General features: G+C 40.6%; 1 protein-coding gene across 2 annotated transcripts in view; it reads left to right on the forward strand.

Moving 5' to 3' along the window:
* Positions 1-20,462, forward strand: part of IMPG1 (interphotoreceptor matrix proteoglycan 1) — a 98,074-nt gene that overhangs the window by 33,621 nt on the left and 43,991 nt on the right. For both annotated transcript variants that reach the window (XM_039531529.1, XM_039531530.1), the window contains exons 7-12: positions 4,015-4,170; positions 8,192-8,250; positions 11,932-11,952; positions 13,454-13,707; positions 14,743-14,819; positions 15,310-15,832. In XM_039531529.1, coding sequence (XP_039387463.1) covers positions 4,015-4,170; positions 8,192-8,250; positions 11,932-11,952; positions 13,454-13,707; positions 14,743-14,819; positions 15,310-15,832 — 1,090 coding nt within the window. The remainder of the gene's footprint in view (positions 1-4,014; positions 4,171-8,191; positions 8,251-11,931; positions 11,953-13,453; positions 13,708-14,742; positions 14,820-15,309; positions 15,833-20,462) is intronic.

Below are 20,462 nucleotides of genomic sequence, written 5' to 3' on the forward strand. Positions count from 1 at the left end.
CAATTAAGATTCAAGGGTTTTATTGGCCTCTCTTCTATACGCTAATCATGAATAATGGTTCCTGCTCATGAGTGTGGAAAATATACAGACTTTATAATAGTCTTTGAAGCATAGTTCTCCCTCTTTTTCTTTGAATCAAGGATTTTAGGCCTAATTACACAATTCTGTAATCCCACTGTTTTATGTAAAAGCAGTGCAAATTCACACTCTGAGCTCTGTACTGCACAGTGGAACAAGCAAGAGTATCGCCAATCCATCTGGCCTTTCTACCTTCTTAGCAACCAAGTGTGACACAGAAATCTTCCCCAACATCTCTCCAGAGCAAACAGGCAGCAGGGGCTTCAGAGGTTCAAGGATGCAAAAAGTCCCATTACTGAGAAAAATACCTCTGTACACCACTGGAAAAAACCTGTGACTGTGATAGGCTTTTCATTCTACTTATGCAGTGAAATGAGGGAAATTGCAACTGATTGTTTCTTTGCTATCTCCACTATCAATAACATTTAATTCATCAGGGAAAAGCAGACAAAAAAGGTTTTAATTCATTTAGGGCCAATTTTGTAAAGATAGTTAGATGCCTTGTTAAAGTGAGGCACCTAAGTACCTTTAAAAATCTGGCCCTTAACTCTTTATTACCTGGGGAGGGGAAAGAGCTGGGAAAAAGTCATTTGTTTCTAGTAATTCAGAGCCCCTAGTACACTTCAAAATAAATTAACTTTTCCATGTTGTAGGCTCTGTCTCCATTCTCCCTTCACCCAAGTCCTTGGAGTAGCCTCTTCATGGAACTGCCTCCAAGAGCAATGGCGGTAGTGATAAAAATGTCTGTATTCTTTGGTTCTGCACTTGTAGAAGGACACAGAATCATCCACCTCCCTTTCTGACAAGCCATTAAAACTGCAGACTTTTGTATGCACTGCATACAGCATATGTTAATCTAAAACTGAGGCATCTTGACGAATAATTGCACAACACTGCACGTGCTGTGCCAGAATATGCTGGCACAGACATACACTTGGTTTTAGTTATCCTTGATTGTATGTAAAGGCTCCTTTTGTCTCTTTCTCCTGTGTCATCATCATAATAGAGCAAATCTCTTGTTCTGCTCATTCCTGGCAGCTACCAAAACCCAGGTGCTCAGTTCTGGGACAAATCTCTCCAGCAGCCCAATGCCAACCTAGTTGATAGTGGAAAAAGAAAACCGACCTATCTGTGGGACTAAGGCAGATCAGCCTGCAGTTCTTTTGGGTCATATCTCTTTTGATTGATGCACTTCCTGTAATATCCTCTTGTACATGAGGCAAAAGCCTTTTCGGCCTTGCACAAGGGCTGGAATGTCCTTGAGCAGTATTAAAAAAGGTAGCCTTTTTAAGCATTAACAATATGTTCAATACTGTACAAGATAAAGACGATGGCAAGATGGTCCTTGCTCCAAGTTTCTTACATTTTTAACAGGTAGATAATAGAAAACCCACTGGGAAACAAAGAAGACAGGACTATTTTACAGCATTTATTTTCAAATACAATTGGTTTGGCAATGGAATATTGTACTGATATGGGTCAGTGTTACTGATTACCACAGGAGTCTTGAAGAAGGATTTGAAACAGAAGAAGGTTGGAATCTTTTCACTGACCTAAGCAACATCTGTAATACCAAGTTCTAAATTAACATTTTGAACAATTTCCCAAGGGAGATGGTGGATTCTCCATTACTTGAAATCTTTTAAGTTTGAGGATGCAGTTTTTAAAAGCACATAAGTCCATTGACCTGCATGCTCCAATTCAGGCACAAGTTGGTAGGCTTGATATAGGAATTACACGGTGAAATTCTATGGCCTATGTTATACAAGTCAGACTAGGTGATCATAATGGACTCTTCTAGCCTTAAAAATATATGAATAAATAACACTAAATATGGGCTAAGTTCAAAATTCTTTCTGAAAGGGCCAAAAGTGGTTTCCCTCCTCCTGCCTCCCCAGCAGGCAGTGTACGAAGTGTTGTGTTTAAAATAATAGTATTAAAGTGTCTAAAAACAAATTAAAAACAACAGTAGCCCAAATTCTGTTCTCATTTGCACCTCTGCAGTTTTGCCAACCTCAAGAACATGTATTGGATTCTCTAAAGAGAGCAAAAGTGATGAGACAGATCCCCAAAAAATCATGAGATTTGCCCTACAAGCCACGTTTTTTAGTCAGTCTGACTTTTTAACTCTCCTTTACTGTTGTGGTTGTGTGCGCATAATAATTTCAGGTTGAAAAATCCATGTTTAATGCACACAAAATGCATGCCTCTCCCTGGCTGCTCAAATGGAAACTCCACTGGCCTTCTCCTCACCAATAAGAAAGGGGAACTGCCTTCACTTACTATTTCTTTCTTGACTCCCACCCTCACCTGCCCTGCTGTCTCCCAGGGCTTTTCCTCTATCTGGATCCCAAGTAAAGGAGAAGTCCTAAGGCAGTGCTGCTGCTCGGTCTAGGGCCCAGAACCTAGCAGCAGCTTTTCCCTGACTCCCCTCTTCACTGCCTCCCATTGCCCCTCTCTCTGCTCTAGGGCCATACCTGAAGGCAGGGATCAGGTGCAGGGCAGGTCTATGCCCTTAGCCTAAAAGATCTCACACAGAGTACTGCTCACATGCCCAGCACTGAAAAAAATCACAGGATTGGAGGAGCATCTCATGTTATCTTGACAGCTCTTCCTGCAGGCACCAAAATCCCATGACTTGTGATCAGTTCATGAGAGTTAGCAACACTACCTCCCCTGGCTGCTCAGAGGGGACTCCCCTTACCCACCACTACCCCTAGGCTGAGGATGCTGCCAGTCTATCCCCTCCATCTCCCACTGCATCACTGTCTACTGCAACCTGCTCAACCTGCCTCCTACCCCTCAAAACCCCCATCCCCTTTCCCCTGCAACCACTAAACTTCTGCTCCTCCCAGTGCCCTGCTCCCCCTCACTCTCCCCAGTCACCCTTCCCGGTGTGTCCACTGCTCCTCACTGTCCCTGTATCCTATCTAGCCCCGTGAACCACAGAGTGACAGCCATTTTGCCTGGAGACATGTTTTCAATCTTACTGAAAACAGTGGAAGGCAGCAGCCATCTTCATTATGGGCAGCCTCACTTCTTCTTGCAGATATCCTGCAGGGAAATGGCTGGTTTCAGCCCCATTGACGGTTATAGGAGATGGTGGACATTTTGAATGAGCGAAAATTCATAAGTAGGTGCCTTTCACCATGTTTTCTTAAGACAGGTAAAAAAAATCCCAAAATTGCTAGAGTTGCAATAAAATCAAAGGAGTTGGCAATGCTGTCTTTGAACCTAATTGTGAATAAGGTTATACAGTGGTAAACAAAAGCAGAATGTTTGCATGACGTGCTAAAGGCAACTACATGGGCAAGCTGAGACACAGCAAGGTTCAAACTTACCTTGTTTCCACAAAAAGCTTTATCTCACCCTTATGCAGATGACAGATAAATTGCCAAAAAAGTGGGGAGAGGGAAAAGGGAAGGTCGAGATCTATATCGCACTCTAATGATGGTGGGATCTCGAAAAAAATGTATAACACCATTATTTTGTAACAGAATGCCTGATTCTCTTATCACATACAATGGTGTAAACCAGAAATAACTCCCTTAAGACACAATGAAGAAAAACTTTTATAAGTGGGGGAAGAATCAGGCCCAGTACTAAGATTTTTTTGTTGTTGTTGTTGCTTTAAATGGAGTAAAGCCCCCTTCCCTAGTCTAGAGGCAGCTGCCATTTTGAGCCTGCTTCATAGGCGAAACATAGCATGCTTTCTGATGTTCTTTCTTGTTCTATTGTTCTCCCTGAAAGTACTTTGTGGAGTAAACATAAAAAAATATAATTAAAAATCCTTTTTATAAGATATATTTGAGAAACCTCTTCTGTAGCAAGAGCAAAACATGTTTGTACCCATTAAAGGTACTAAAGTGTTTAAAGAAATTACTTTGTCTTCTTATTTTCCCTCCATGAAGTTCATTTCCTCTCCCTTTGTCCCAGGGGCTGGAGCCAGAGGTCACTAATACAGTCCCAGAACTCCCGATGGAGCAGATGGTGGAGTTCAGTGTCACTCTCATCAATCAGGAGTACACAACAGAGCTGAATGATCCCAACTCCTCACAGTACCAGGAACTAGCGGGAAAATTTCAACATCAGGTAAGAGGGTTGACCCAATGCTAAAGAATGTAACTGACATTTGTTTATAATAAGAAACAACTGCATCATATTCACAATGCTAAAAATAAAGCATCACATACATTGGAGACCTCTCAAAGGTTTACTCTTATCAAGTACTATATTACAGAGCACTGTCTTATTAAAGAACAATAATATCTTACTATAATGTAGGTTTCCATGGAATTGCTGCAGATTACAATGGAGCATTAACACAAGAATTCAATAGTTTCTGCTGTACTTCATGGTATCTTAATCAACACAAAATGCTTCCTAAATTTCAGGCCAATATCAAATTAGTGCAACAAGAATTGTTGAAGAAAAGACTGCCACAGAAGGTTTTGCTTTCCTGCTGCAAACATGGATGCCCTTGAATTACAAAATGATTAGTATTATAGTAGTATTAGTAAGATGACAAATTGGTATTATTCTTTACATTCAGTAGTTCATATGAGCCCTGGCCAGAACTAAGTATGTATAAGCATATAGTAAACATGCAGGTCCTTAGCTATGTGTAGATTGTCATAGTTCCATGGAATAAATGGAGCTATGACAAACTTATACCCGCTGAAAATCTGCCCATGAGCCTTGAATACTTTGTTTCAAAGCATAAAGTCTTTCCCGAGCTTTTAGATAATAAGGTCTTCGGGGCATGGACTGTCATCTATGTTTGTACAGCCTCAAGCACAATAAGGGCCTGCTGTAGTTGATGGCTCTAGGTGCTACTGCAATATAAATAATAAATAGGAACTGCCCTCATTTGAAACAGACAACTCCTATTGTCCCTGCCTGTTGCACTTTCCCCCAAGCATAAACATCTTTTGCTTGGAATATCTGTCTATCTATCAGCCTAACAAGAATTCCAGCATCTGTTCAGTAGCATAGCTGCAGATAACCAATCAGCAGAGTATTAGTCCCACTTCAACATTAGGAAAGTCATTTGGGCCTAATCAGGAATTAATGGACAGTGCTTTGTAGTAATTTAATTTTCACAATAAACCTAATGAGCAATTTAATACAAATGTTGAAAGAAATTAGCTACTGTTGTTTTCAGAGCAAGCAGCCAAGGGACTGAAAGCACACTGCCTCTTCTAGTTATTTTACTGTGAACTAGAGCAGCAGCGGCATATTTATATCATTAATAATGCTAACTGCATCTTTAATTAGCAGTTTCATAGTTAGCACGTAATGATGAGGTGGTCTCCAGGAGGCTTGCTTAGTAAAATTAACCAAAAGTTAGTGCCAGTTTATCCAGTGTTCCTTTGTGCATTCTCCTCAGCTATACTCATTCTTAATCAATTGCAGATACAAAGAAACTGCAAAGGGAGTATTGACAGAGCTAATGAACAGCTGCTTCTCCCAAGATATCTAAGTGTATCTCATTAGTAAAGGTTGCTTGCAGACTTTTCTTTGCAGCACATATACTGGGGCTACCTACTATCTGTGTCTTTTGGTTGCTTTGTTTAGGAGTTTCCGAAGTATTTTCATATGAAAGAGAAAAAAAGGGAAAAAAGGGGCGGGGGGTGATTATTAAAGTATCTTCCTTTTAGTGAAACTTCATCTTACCATTTTAAAGGATATGAAGCTATGTTTCTGACATGCAGTAATGAACAGTAAAACAGTTCACATGCTGGCACTATATAGGACAGCTGGCATGCCTTTCTCAAAAGATAGTCCACGGGGGAGGCAAAGGGTGATCTTATCACCAGATAGATTTAGAAGTGCATTAGTGGAGTGAGGGTAAGCAGGTTAGAACCAGCAGTGCGAACTCAACCAGCTCTGAAACCTCATCCACAAATGCTAATTCAGCTCTTGGGGGGGGGGGGGGGCATTTGTTGGGACCCAAACATCCATGAGCTCATAACATAGCCCAAAACACAGCAAAGGAGATTTAAGTCATTGTAGATGTTTATGTGAACACTAACAGATTTTGCATAAAATTAGATGAAAATAAAGTTCACATATGTTTGTTTATGTAGACAAACTAACTTTAGCTTGGAGAAGGCAGGAAATAAGACACCACACATATGATGAAAGCAATGCTGCAGTTTCATTAATTATAACACAAACATAACCAAGGAAGGACTGCAAAGAGTCCCTTGCTAACAAGAAACCAGCAGGGCAAGTCCAGTGCCTTACATTGGGCTCCATGTCTGCATGGCAATTTGATAATCATTAGTATGAGGCTACACCTACTCCTCCACCCCCCACATCAAGACAATCCAAGATCAAGATTGAGGTGATTTCTAGATCTCTCTTGCTTTTTCCTCATGTGAGGGATGAGTTCTAGATAAGAGGTGCCATTCTCTGCACTAGATATGAAATCCTCCACTCCCCCAGTAATGCAGAGAAAGACTTCTAGGTAGATGCCATGTAGCCAACTCAGGGACTGGGACGGCACACTGGCCATCTACTACCTTCCTTAACCTGCACTGGATATCTGCAAAAAGTTGTGACAATTAATCAAATCCCGCAAAGAATCCTAGGCCAGATCTCCTGTGTGCTCTGAGGAAGATGAGAAAACTACCCCAACTGTGCCATTTCTTCAATGAGAGAAAAATCCTTCATAACATCACCAGGACGCTGGGGGAACCAAGGGGCAAACAAGAAATCTGGCAGCAACTGACAAATCACAGCAATTAGCCAAGAGAAACTCAAGAGGGGAAGAGTGGGCAACAAATGAGAACCTAAATACTCAGGTCGAGTCTTTTAAGGTCACCTCCGCCTTCACCTCAGTGGAGGGTACCATTTTGAAGGCCACTGGTGTGGTGAAGAAAATTAGCTCAAGATCTTTCCACCAAGAGGGATATCATGGATAAAGAAAGGGGTACCTCAGTCCGCGTGTGCGCACGCACACACACAGACCTGACCCACAAGAGGGCCTGTTACCTGCTTGTCAAAGTCCAATTCCCACCCACCCATGAATGGGAAGAGGGCTGCAATTTCAGCAGGATTTATGCAGAATCATACTAAGAAGAGATGGAAAAGACCTACTGGTTACACTAATTCATGTACCTTGTATGATGTGCTGATGTATTAGGGTATGATTCCTTGATGTGCTGTTCATTGTCTTTGTAGTGCTGAGTTCCTTGAACTCCCAAGGGCTTCATTAGCAGAATGGGAGCATTCAGCACCCTGGCTGATGTCCTCAGCCTGTTTTCAGAACCAGGCTGTTAATCAGATAGTTCTTTGAAAATGTGTGTTTAAACCAGGAGTTTATCCAATTTACATAATATAGGTACATACAATATATCATTTAATGTATTGTGTAAATGTCACCATAAATGAGAAAATGCAGATTTGTTAAGGCATTCATGAATTCAATTTACTGTGATTTGTAGTGATCATTATTTGTGACCACCAGATATTCATGAAGATGCTTATAAACCTCTATGGCTTGACAAATGCATATCATATACTTGTTTTTTTATCCATTATTTGCTCTTCATTATTGCCTGTTCTCACATTAAAGAGTTTCAGTTATCCGTTTAGGAAGCAGAAAGTATACTGTGTGACCACCCAAACACAATGAAAAGAAAACAGTCAAAGGGATCAGTTCACAAGCAGTTTGCAAACAGCCCACAATCTGCTAAATTCTGTGAATGCTTTTGAATAATTAATAATTTACAACTAACAGAACTGGTTTGCAAATAATTCATAAACAAAAAGCAGCCAAAATAAATCAAATATTTGGTTCAATGAATACTATTTGACTTGCTCTATTATGAACTTGGCTACCACTAATTTACACAATTACTCTCACTGAAAAAGCAGTATCTGCTCATCAGGTAGTACAGACAACATTTGCAAAGCCAAGTCATGTATCAGTTGAACAACAAAACATATCAATACAAATGGTACAATGTCCTAAGCATTTTCTGAAATCCTAAATATTATATTTCACGCATTCAAACTGTGCCCATTGACAGCAGTTGTTCACATTTAGGTAAGGTCTCTAACAGCGGAACTTATATGGATTTAATGAGTTTATGTTTTTCTATAGATGCAAAAGATATTTGAGAAACTTCCAGGATTCAAAGAAATTCATGTGTTAGGATTTAGGTAAGTAAGAAAACAAGACTCATTCTATTTACTGCTAGGATTCCCTCCTCATCACCAAAAGGACTATTACAAGCAATTTTGTTGTAGAAAGTATGTGGTTATAAATTAGCTTTTGTAATAAGAATGGAGAACAGCACAGACAAATACTTCCAAATGAGATTGAGACCTTCAGATTATTAAAAAAAGAGAAGGAAAAAGAATTTCTTATTCCTTCTGGAAAACAGAAATGCTATTTCAGGGATCCATTAATATGCACATCACCTGCCATCTGTTTATTTGCCAGCAGTCTTGTGTTAACATAACTCAAACTACTTAAGGAAGGGAAAGGGTTCTGGGAGTGTGCCTGTCTCTTCAGACTATTGTTTTGTGCATTAATCATGTGCCCCTTATGGCTCACAGAAAAATGTCTCAGCAACAGAAGGTTACAGCAGGAAAGGTAATTAGTCAGTTACTCGAGAGTGTTCTGTACCAGGTAGGGCAGTTGCTGTAAGTTGCTCTATTGTGCTGAGTACTTTTATGATATTTTCATACAATCTGTGATTTTTTTTGCAATAGGTTTGTTCCACCCTATCCAAAGAGTCTCACTTGTTTTTTAATACAATCTTGAATTTTTAAACTTCCACGTACATTTACCATTACTTCAAGCTGTCTTGTAGCTTATTAATAAAGAATCTGCAGCAGTTTTAAAGTTCAGTTGTCTCACAATCATAACAATCTGTTGCTCATAGCATAAAAATATAAACATGCACACTACCCCCCCCCAATTTACAAATATTATTAAAAACTACAAAATAATGTGCGAGGTGGGGATCAAATGCAAAGGCCAGAACTTGGTCTCCCAACCTAGGTCTGGAATCCTGAAGTTCATACAGGTCCTTCCTCTATCACCACCTCCACCAGACTAATTTCCTTTGAGTAACACCTTTCAATACTTAGAAAGATGTTCCCATCATACCCTACTCTTACAGAGTTACTCACTCCTTCCTAGTTTTCCTCTCTACAGAATTACTGGAAAAGAAAAGGCAAAACAGAATGGAAATAAATTGTTAAACTTTTTTATAGACAAAAAAAATGAAAAGAAACAGAGGTTATGACAGAATAGTCAGGAAAAAACATTCAGCACCTTATCACAATTACCTTAGTTTGGCCAGGAAATTATTTTATCTTACAAGGAAGGGCAACCAATACAAAGATGCCTGGGATCCAATAGGCACTCTTCTGACACATTCGCAATCTGTTCCGTTGCTACACTGAGAATCATGATCTGCAGCAACAGGACTTGTGAATCTGTTCAGCATTAGGAAGTTTGCTTTTTTGGATCATATGTGATTTTGGCTTCCATGCACTAATGATTTTTCTAGCTTCATCGTGTAAATTGAATGTCATCAAGGTGATTTAATTTTTAATCTTTACAGAAGCGAAGACATTTATGTTCATTTTCAGTGTGCCACTTTGCAGCATTTTATGTGAAGTCAGTTGAATGAAGCAGGAATAAAAAATGAGGGGACGCCATCCTAAGTATGCACAAGCTGTTGCTAAAAAGCATGCTGCTGCATCAATTAAACTGGAGAAGAGACTAATTTAAAACAGATGTGTTATATTATAGGGGAACTTTATCATAGCAAACTCAGTTACAGAGAATCTCCTGCTATTGAAAACTTCTCCTGAAGCTTCACCCTACTTCTAATGAATGCCAAAGGGGCACATCTCCTGTGGGTAGAGACCAAAACTCAAGTTATGGTGAAGAATCCTAGGCAGCAAGTTATGTTAATGGAAATGCTGCTTTAGACTTGGCCTTTTCTCTCTTCAGTCTTCATGGAAATAGAATACAGGTCAAAGCTTCTGCCTGCATTAAAGTTGAGATGCTTTAAGAGATTTAACTGCTTCACACTTCTCTGCTGCCTCAGGAACAGTGGTCACCATTAAAAAGTCAGCATTTAATAAAGATTACTGCCATGTAAGACACGACTACATTTTCCTGTACCTAGAATAAGAAATCACTGTGGTAAGTGTTAGTCCTTTCATTCTACCAGGTATACTACCTACACAGTGCCAACATTCATGCTGGCATTCCCACAGAATTCTGGCATTTCTCGAGGTCCCAAACCTGTTTTTCTGCAGCACAGAAGCTGCAGAAAGGATCCGCAGCAAAAGGGTTAAAAAAGTTGTATAAGCTTTACACTGAGTACACTCCAATGAGGCCTATATTTCTATCATGCAGTTTTGGAAAACTGCTCACTATTTATGTACTAATTAATTTTGCTGTGCAAAAAAAGTCACTGTACATTGTACCCAGAGCATGTACTATTTCTGATGCCATTTTTGACAGGCCAAGTCTTGTTCGACTTAGCTAATTAGCCCTCCAGAGTATATAGAACCCCAGACAGAGGAAGCCAACGTACTTTAGGGAAGGGGAGGAGTTACACTCATTCAAGCACTGTTCCCTACAGAGAAAGTTAGACCTTCCCCAAATTGTTATTCAGCAAATCACATACAGTCTTTCCAAATACTGAGCACATGTCAATATTGGGTTAAAATGTGCTTTCATTTTTAAATAGTTTATTATTATTTCCTGCTGAAGAACATTCCACTGAGCCAGCTAAATGCCCCCAGTGGTCCACCCTGCCATTTAAAGACCAAATCTGACAGGCACTAAGCACCAACATCTTACACTGAGGCCTGGTCCACACTAATGAGGTAAATCGATCTAAGTTATGCTAGTTAAGTTACTTAAGATACATAACTTAAGTCACATAGCTTAGATCGATTTACAGCAGTGTCTACACCAAATCCACTAAATCGATGCCTGCTGCATCGATCACAGCAGCGCCGATTTAGCCCGTGGCTCCAAGCAACCTGGGATCAGTACCTGTTCTGGTATCTTATTCTCAGTCAGTAGGGGCTGGTAGGGTTGAGAAGCCAGCATATTCACCAGTTTGGAAGAGTTAGGGAGTACACTGGACCACTTAGTAATGATGTCACCTCATGAGAATTAGAGATCAGCTCTGATTTGCTCCACTAGGGTTTCCCCACTCATTCATCCTTGACTGACAAGAAAATTGTTTTGTGGGGTCTGCAGCAGGGGTGGCTGCTCTGTTGGGTACAATGGTGTGTGTGTGGGGGGGTAGCTTAAGGGCTCCATTATGGCTGGACTAGAGGATTCATCAGGGAAACAAGAACAACGGACTGTTATGTCTGTCATTAAATTATAGAATGTCAACATAAGATATGTCCTTCAGAACTGTACATGGCAGGTAATTAATAGGTCAGGTTACTTCTGAGGCTTAGATTTGGATAGCAGCCAGCCACAGGCTCGGTCCCAGCTTCTCTGTAGTATTGAACTCCACTGGGGAGGTGCAGATTAGGAACGACAGCACCACAAATTGTGTCATTTGTAAGGGACTGGGAGTTCAAGTCTTTGAGCAATAGAGTATAGTAAAATTCCTGCTCACACACTCAGACAGAGCAGAAAGATGCCCATCATTTGGAGGGGAAAATGTGTAAAGATGGACAGCAGGCTGACATTTTTCACATTGAAATAAAGATGACAAAGGATAAGTAAAAGACAAATTGTCCTGAGATAAATGTGATATATGACTGCCTGGCTTAACAGTTTACATGGATCTTTTCTTTCTCTTTTGCAATCCATTATCATGTCCTATCTTGTGTGATGAAATGAAGCCGGAACATGGAAAGAGATGGGTAATTCAGCTGCATTTTTTTAAAATAAATGTAGTGAATAATTTGATAAAACACTTTATTTATTAATGTGGCAAAGTGAATTAATATGTCTTTTGTTCAGACACAGAATCTGTGGTAAAGAAGAAGCATGGCTTCCACTTGCATTTTAAAGGCCCATTTAATCAAAGTGTAACAGCCTATGTGTGAAGAGGGACAAAAATTCTTTAGCCTAAATAACTCTACTAGATAAGCAACATAACATTGATTTGAACAGTTAAAGATACCTCTATCCAACATAAGGTTTAAGTAGAAAATGTCATACTTTAAATTATGTTTAAAAGAGTATTTTTGGCATGACAGCTGCTTGCTAGTTCTGTTTCCACATACACATTCCATTCAGTAAGTATGTAGAATCTAATTTGCTACTTCAGTTCCCAGTTCAGACCGAAGCTGAACAAAAAAAGGCCAGTTATATCTCTGAGAATGATTTGATAAGAGGCAAACTGGCTCTCATACTTAACTGGTAATATAACATTGAATGTAGAATATTTTCTTACAGCCTAAGAATGCTGCTGGAGAATAAGATTTATTATTTACAACAGATTTACAACAAAAATGGCCTACTCCTTTTACTGGATTTTTGCCATGTAGTATAAATGTAAATTCATAGCACATCCCATATAAGAGGCCAATTCCTCTCCCTTCAGTTATTCATCATTGTGGAAAGCTGTTTCACAATTTCTGTTTTTAGAATTAATGTTTGTTACATTTGTAAAAAAAAATATGTATTTACTGCTTATGAAAAGTGACAGATTAATAGTCCTGCAGATCACATCTTCTGTTTAGCTATTGAACAGGAAGAATACTGCAGCAATACTGCAAGTTTCTCCAAGATAGCCCGATCTACATGACTCACCCATGACCTGGAAGAACTAACTTGAATTGTGAAAAGCTACTTTTGCTTTCCATGCATATTAAGTCCTTAGCTGCTCTTCTAAGACAGCTAGCAATATTACCTATTGGAATGGGAGTTTGGGAATCTCGCCCCTATAATCTGAAATGAGTTAACCAACCCATTTCACATAGGCTATTGTAGTCAACAGATGGTTATGACTTTTATGCCAGCATGGGTTTATGACTGTATTTGAGCTAATGGCGTAGGAGTGAAAGACTTAATGTTCTATTACCAATCCCACGAGCCATGCAGCTCACCAGTTAAGCTTTAAGTGGATTATATTTGCCAATTCTTACATTTTCTTTGAACAATGGATTTTTTTGTAAATAAATCCAGTGTTTCTGTGCATGGAATTTTTTTAAAAAAATTATTTTTTAAAATCTCAGTGATGGAAAAAGTAATTTGGAGGTAACAACTCAGTTAGATAGATAATTAGGTTAGATGTATAATTACATTATTTTATAGAACAATTTTGGCATATTGGGGGCTATAAGAGCCCTTTTAAAAATGTTTGCTTGGCATATAACTGATTTTGTTGTAGCTGATCATTGCATTCTTGCACTGCAGGTCAAGCAACACTGTCGCACGGTACGTTGTGAATTTTGGGAGAGACAGCTCAGAAGTAAAAGGTACTGGGGATGATATCTCAACTATTGGCTCCAATAAAGTTGAAAATGAAAAAAGCCCTCTTAGTACAAAGGAAGAGGAGGAGATACCAGGAATTAAATTCACAGTAACAGACCTTCAGCAGCTGGTTGCCATGGCACTACAGGAAGACCAGTCCTTGATAATGGACCTTGGAACACTTCAGTTTACCAATGGTCAGTACATATAGGCTGATAAGTTCATACATCTAAATCTCTCTCTTGTTAATTTATGAGAATCATACAATCAGGTGGAAGGGACCTCAGGAGGTCATCTAGTCCAACCCCCCACTCAAAGCAGGACCAATCCCCAACTAAATCATCCCAGCCAGGGCTTTGTCAAGCCTGACCTTAAAAACCTCCAAGGAAGGAGATTCCACCACCTCCCTAGGTGACCCATTCCAGTGCTTCACCACCCTCCTAGTGAAAAAGTTTTTCCTAATATCCAATATGAGGTTTAAATAAGATTTTTTTCCTTCCCTTCCAGCTTATTTCCATTTTGTATAATTAACCTGTTAGGATGTGAAGTGCAAGGCTTCATTTAGACCCATAAAGGGTTCATGGGTCTAAATGAAGTGTGCCAAAATTAAATTCCTGTATTGATTTAAAAATAATCTAAACTATTGATAAAGTGTCACGGAAAATTTCTTGAAAATAGAAAATGTTAATGTCAACAAATTTTTTAAAAATTACATTTTATTTTTTAAAAAAGATGGCCTTCTTCGACAACCAAAAACGCCCCCTTTTTGTGAAATATTTAAATCAGTAGCTCCACTGAGAACTGTGGGGCACAAACCCAAGAAAGCACTAGATTTAGAATTACAATGGTGTGGATATAGGGCAACCCTGTAATTAATCATTACACATGTCAGCATGGCTCATGTGGATACATTGAATAGTTTGTGCTTAACCTGGTTTTAACCAATAGCAATTTTCTACAGACATATCTCATTTCCACTGACTATGTAATGCATAATACTGAGTGCTGCAAATAAATTCCTGCTTTACTTCCCATAGTAACTTAAAAATAAAATTTACCTCTCATTCTCATTAACTCTGATTTTTTAAAGTATTTCAGATGAATCATTTTGTTTCCATCAGTTTTTATCTCTATTATAGAGGTTATGCACTTTGATCAGCATTCAGTGTGCCATCATCTTCAATATGCAGCTTTACTGAAAAACATACCTTGCCTTTTGTTTTGTTTTGCAGAAGCTATTAAACCATCTAGTGACTCAGACAATGATATCAAATCAGTGGTCACCATTGCTCCAGCAGGCACTGAGTCGGTAAGCTAATTCTGCTTCTCTCTCTGTCAAAGGGAAACAAATAATCTAAAATTCCATACACACACACCAACTGATGCTAAAAATAAATAGAATCCTTATAATAAATGCAGCCAGTATGAGTAGTATGCATTATTTTGCAAAAGCAAAAAGTAATTGATTGAAGTATTTACATGTGGAAGACATTGCCTGGTTTTCTCTGACATTTATAGGAATTACAAGTTATTTGGTGAACCATCATCTAAACTATACATCTCAGTGAGTGAGAACAAAGCTCATGGTGTAATAAAATGCAACCTTTGCTCAATTAATTTTAAAGCAATGGACTATTATATATTTTATTTAGGATCACGTTCACATATGACAAGCATTGGTCCATATTTCATAACTATGTAATTGAGCCAATGGTTGCAAGACTTTGTAGCTACATTGTATCAGACTGTCTAGCAATGAAAGCTACACCCTGTAAATGTTCTCTGAATTTGATTTTCAGGATGATGGTTTGAGTGCTGAACTCCCACTAGGTTACCCTAGTCCAACAATGGTGGAGCAAACAGGAGATGATTTGATTAGTGAATATACCACTGGAAGCATTATGCTAAGTGGAGATATCAGTGCCCCTGAAAATTTTATTTCATCTAAACCTGCATTTCCTGCCAAACCCTCAAGTGAACGGGCTAAAGAACAAGAATCAGAATCTTTAAAGGAAACTGAAGACATGAACATTATCACTGACCACCAAAGCTCTACAGTGCCTTTCAGTACTCTGGATAGCTCCAATGGCCCTTTAAAATCAGAGGATTCTGATTTACCTCCTCCAGCAGATGAGTCAGCCAGCAATGATTTAAGCATAAGGGAATCTGAAGTCCCAGATGAGCAGGTTGTCACACTGGCAGCTTATACTACACCACCTAACTCTCTGCAACCCAGTGATCAGAAGAGTGAAGCTGAAAGGAAGAAAGAGGAGACCATTAGCACAGATCTGGGAGTCAGTCAGGAAAGTCTATCTGGACAAGGTAGGTTATAAAACATCTACACATGAAGAGAAATAAGAGACACCCAGCTATTGTGCCACATATCTACAATTTAGTAAGTAGACTAAATATTTGCTTAAATTTACATTTTGAGTTGCAGCTGAATGAATATTCTTACATCATCAAGAGTGAAAATATGAGTTAGAATTTTTCTGAGCAAACATGTCTTTTAGGTTGACTTAGGGGTTTGGAACGGGTCCCATATGAGGAGAGATTAAAGAGGCTAGGATTTTTCAGCTTGGAAAAGAGGAGACTTGTGGGGGATATGATAGAGGTATATAAAATCATGAGTGGTGCAGAGAAAGTGAATAAGCAAAAGTGATTTACTTGTTCTCATGATATAAGAACTGGGGCCACCAAATGAAATTAATGGGCAGAAAGTTTAAAACAAATAAAAGCAAATTATTCTTCACACAGTGCACAGTCAACCTGTGGAACTCCTTGCCTGAGGAGGTTGTGAAGGCTAGGATTATAACAGGGTTTAAAAGACAACTGGATAAATTCCTGGAGGTTAAGTCCATTAATGGGTATTAGCCAGGATAGGTAAGGAATGGTGTCCCTAGCCTCTGTTTGTCAGAGGGTGGAGATGGAGGGTAGGAGAGAGATCACTTGATCATTACCTGTTAGGTTCACTCCCTCTGGGGCACCTGGCATTGGCCACTGTTGGTAGACAGGATACTGGGCTAGATGGACCTTTGGTCTGACCTTTCTTATGTTCTTATATGACATTCTCTATGAATAAGCAATACAAATCTGCAGAGAAAAATTTACATATGGTGTGAAATTCTAGCTCCATATTAATACCAAAACTCCCATTAACTTGAACCACACCAGTATTTCATCTGTGGAGTCTGAAATAATGCATGAACAAAATTCTGAGGAGCACAGTAGTGTCCAGTCAGTATTCTAGAGCACCATATACAGTGCAACCCCTATTTTACATACTAATTGAGGATTGAAGAATTCATAACATCAAAAAGTTTATAAAACTGAACTCACAGTTACAGTAGGTACCATGCATGTCACAGTACAGGGCACTGTATCACTTTCTTCTCATCCTTCAAATCACTGCAAAGCAATTTCCAGTGCATTGAAGGCATCAGAATATGAAGAGACGTCAAGTTGTTCTTCATTGACCTCACTTTTGTTAAGTGATTTTTTTTTCTGTTGGGAAAGATGGTTTGTATAATTGGTCATTTGTATGATCGGTGCTGGTAAAATCAAGGTTCTGCTGCATGCATTTCTAAAACAGATGACTACAAATAAGAGATAAGGATGGCACTATAATTTCTTCACTGTCTCTTCCCCTCTTTGTCTCCAAATAAAACCAAACAGCCTACCCAGTTTTCCAGTGAGTAAAGAGGCTCCTGCCCTCACTGCTAGCCAACCAGTCAGCCTCTGAGCCCAGAATATAGCTTTCTTGGCTTTTCTTAGCCAACCATCCCCTACTGCTTCCAGGATGACCCTGTGGCCACCACTAGCAGCAGTAGGAGGCAGGGCAAGGAGCAAGCCAGGGACCAGTGAAATAGAACAATACTGGCTCCATTCAGGAAAGCCATCCTGCCCCCCCACACACACACACACCACCACCACAGCACCATTTACAAGCCTAAAAAAAAAAACTTTGGAAAGCAGGGAACCCTGAAAGGTTAAAAATCTCTCCAAGTTAGACAGTTCCTGAGGGTGAAACCTGCCAGCAGCCACTGTTGAGCATGGAGAGGTAATTAAGTGAATGAAGATATGTGCAGCTATGACAAATTAAAGTGGGCCACCTAAATTTATGATCTGGAACCAGCACCCAACAGGGGATTGGTCTTTCAGCTATATTCTCAAGTGTTTTGTCCAGTGCCATTTCAAATAGCTCGCTCTGGAGTTAGAGGGACCCTGGGGCTGCTAGAGGGACCCCAATGCCTTTCCTCAGCACTTGCAAATTCTGTAAGACAACAGAAAAGGCATTTTTAAACTGACTCCATCATGCACAGTGCTTGAATAGGCAGTCTGATCTCCCAATGATCTTCTAAGACTCCTTTGTATTTTGTTACATTCTGGTTGGTAGGTAATGTTAGGATTTGCACCACTTATATGGTGTCATGTTTTCTGAGACAAATGGATCTACCATGTGTGTGTGTAAATGTAGTTGTGGACAGTGTTTCTATATTTGTACCTCTGGTAAGTATAGTCAATAGTAAATTTACATCTAAGCTTCAGAGTACTCAGTGCTCTACAGCAATGGTTCTCAACCACAGGTTCGAGGCCCCCTGGGAGGCCGTGAGCAGGTTTCAGCAGGTCCACCAAGCAGGGCCAGTGTTAGAGTTGCTGGGGCCCAGGGCAGAAAGCTGAAACCCCACCACATGGGGCTGAAGTCCGGGGCCCTGAGCCCCACCACCCGAGGCTGAAGCCAAACTTAGCTTTGAGGGGGCCCCTGTGGCATGGAGTCCCAGGCAACTACCCTGCTTGCTACATCCTAACGCCGGCTTTGGATTTTATATGCAGAAAACCCATTGTTGTGGCACAGGTGGGCTGTGGAGTTTTTATAGCATGTTGGGTGGACCTCAGAAAGAAAAAAGTTGAGAATCCCTGCTGTCATAAATATAGAGGGAAGGGTAGCAACCTGTATGTATCCTTGGAAGCTGTACTGAATTGCCTTACCTGTAAAGAGTTAAGCAGTTCAAATAACCTAGCTGGCACCTGACCAGAAGGACCAATGAGCAAAGAAGATACTTTTAAATCTGGGGGGCAAGGCTTTGTTTGTTGTTGTGTGTGTTGTTCCCTTTCAGTAGGGATGGAGAAGCCAAGCAGGTACAATATCATCTGAAAAATATACCTGGAATAATCCAATTAAAACCACAGAAACTGAGAGTTACCTTCCACCCTGATTTTGCAGGTGTGATTCTATTACTTTTTTCTTTATTTATAAAGTTCTTCTTTTAAGAAACTGATTGATTTCAGTGGCCTGAAGACAAAGGGTTTGGTTTGTGCTCATGTTGCTAAGGCAACTGGTTGGTAGTTTAATCTCGAGCCTCCCCAGGAAAGGGGGTGAAGGGGCTCGGAGGGATATTTTCGGGGGATAGGGATTCCAAGTGTTCCCTGAATATTTTGTGTAAATCACTTGGTGGTGGCAGCAATATCATTCTAAGGGTATGTCTACACTACGAAATTAGGTCGATTTAATAGAAGTCGATTTTTTAGAAATCAATTTGATACAGTCGATTGTGTGTCCCCCCACTAAGTGCATTAAGTTGGCGGAGAGCATCCACAGTACCGAGGCTAGTGTCAACTTTTGGAGCATTGCATTCTGGTAGCTATCCCATAGTTCCAGCAGTCTCCGCCACCCACTGGAATTCTAGGTTGAGCTCCCAATACCTGATGGGGCAAAAACATTGCCGCAGGTGGTTCTGGGTACATGTCGTCAGGCCCCCCTCCCTCTGTGAAAGTAATGGCAAAAAATTGTTTCTCGCCTTTTTTCCTGGGTTACCCATGCAGACAACATACCACAGCAAGCATGGAGCCTGCTCAGCTCACTGTCACTGTATGTCTCCTGGGTGCTGCTGACAGACGTGGTACAGCATTGCTACACAGCAGCATCCCCTTGCTTTGCCTTGCCGATGGAAGATGGTGCAATACGGCTGTTAGCCATCCTCGTCGTCCTGTGGGTGCTCTTAGCCAACCTTGGTTAGATTGGTCGGGGGCACCTGGGCAGACAGGGGTGCTCCTGGCCAGCCTCAGTGAGGTCAGTCGGGGGCACCTGGACAAAAATGGGAATGACTCCAGGTCATTCTCTTCTTTAAGTTTCGTCTAATGGAGATTCAGTCCTGCCTGGAATATCATGCCAGCTGGAGGCTTTTGCCTCATGCTGCTCTCCCAGTCAGCAGCACCACGCGGTCGCGCCTACCCCAGCCTATCCCTTGCTCCAATGGCTCATGAAGCCTGGACAGTAGTAAGGAGCAGTTCAACTATAGGCTGAGCAAGTGCAGAATGGTGGTTGAATGTGCCTTTGGACATTTAAAAGCGCGCTGGCACACTTTACTGACTCAGTTAGACCTCAGCAAAACCAATATTCTCATCGTTATTACTGCTTGCTGTGTGCTCCACAGTATCTGTGAGAGTAAGAGGAAGATGTTTATGGCAGGGTGGGAGGTTGAGGCAAATCGCCTGGCCGCTGATTACGCAGAGCCAGACACCAGGGTGGTTAGAAGAGCACAGCAGGGCGCGCTGCGCATCAGAGAAGCTTTGAAAAACAGTTTCATGACTGGCCAGGCTACGGTGTGAAAGTTCTGTTTGTTTCTCCTTCATGAAAGCCCGCCCCCTTGGTTCACTCTACTTCCCTGTAAGCCAACCGCCCTCCCCTCCCCCCTTTGATCTCCACTTGCAGAGGCAATAAAGTCATTCTTGTTTCAAATTCATGCATTCTTTATTAATTTGTCACACAAATGGGGGGATAACTGCCAAGGTAGCCTGGGAGGGGAGGAGGAGGAGGGAAGCACGGGAGTTGATAGTTGTAGGGGCACCCCTTAGAATGACATGCAGCTCATCATAGAAGCGGCATGTCTGGAGCTCTAACCTGGAGTGGCCGTTTGCCTCTCTGGTTCTTTGGTAGGCTTCATGCGGCACT

This window comes from Mauremys reevesii, linkage group 3 (assembly GCF_016161935.1).
Source record: "Mauremys reevesii isolate NIE-2019 linkage group 3, ASM1616193v1, whole genome shotgun sequence".
Lineage (NCBI taxonomy): Eukaryota > Metazoa > Chordata > Testudines > Geoemydidae > Mauremys > Mauremys reevesii.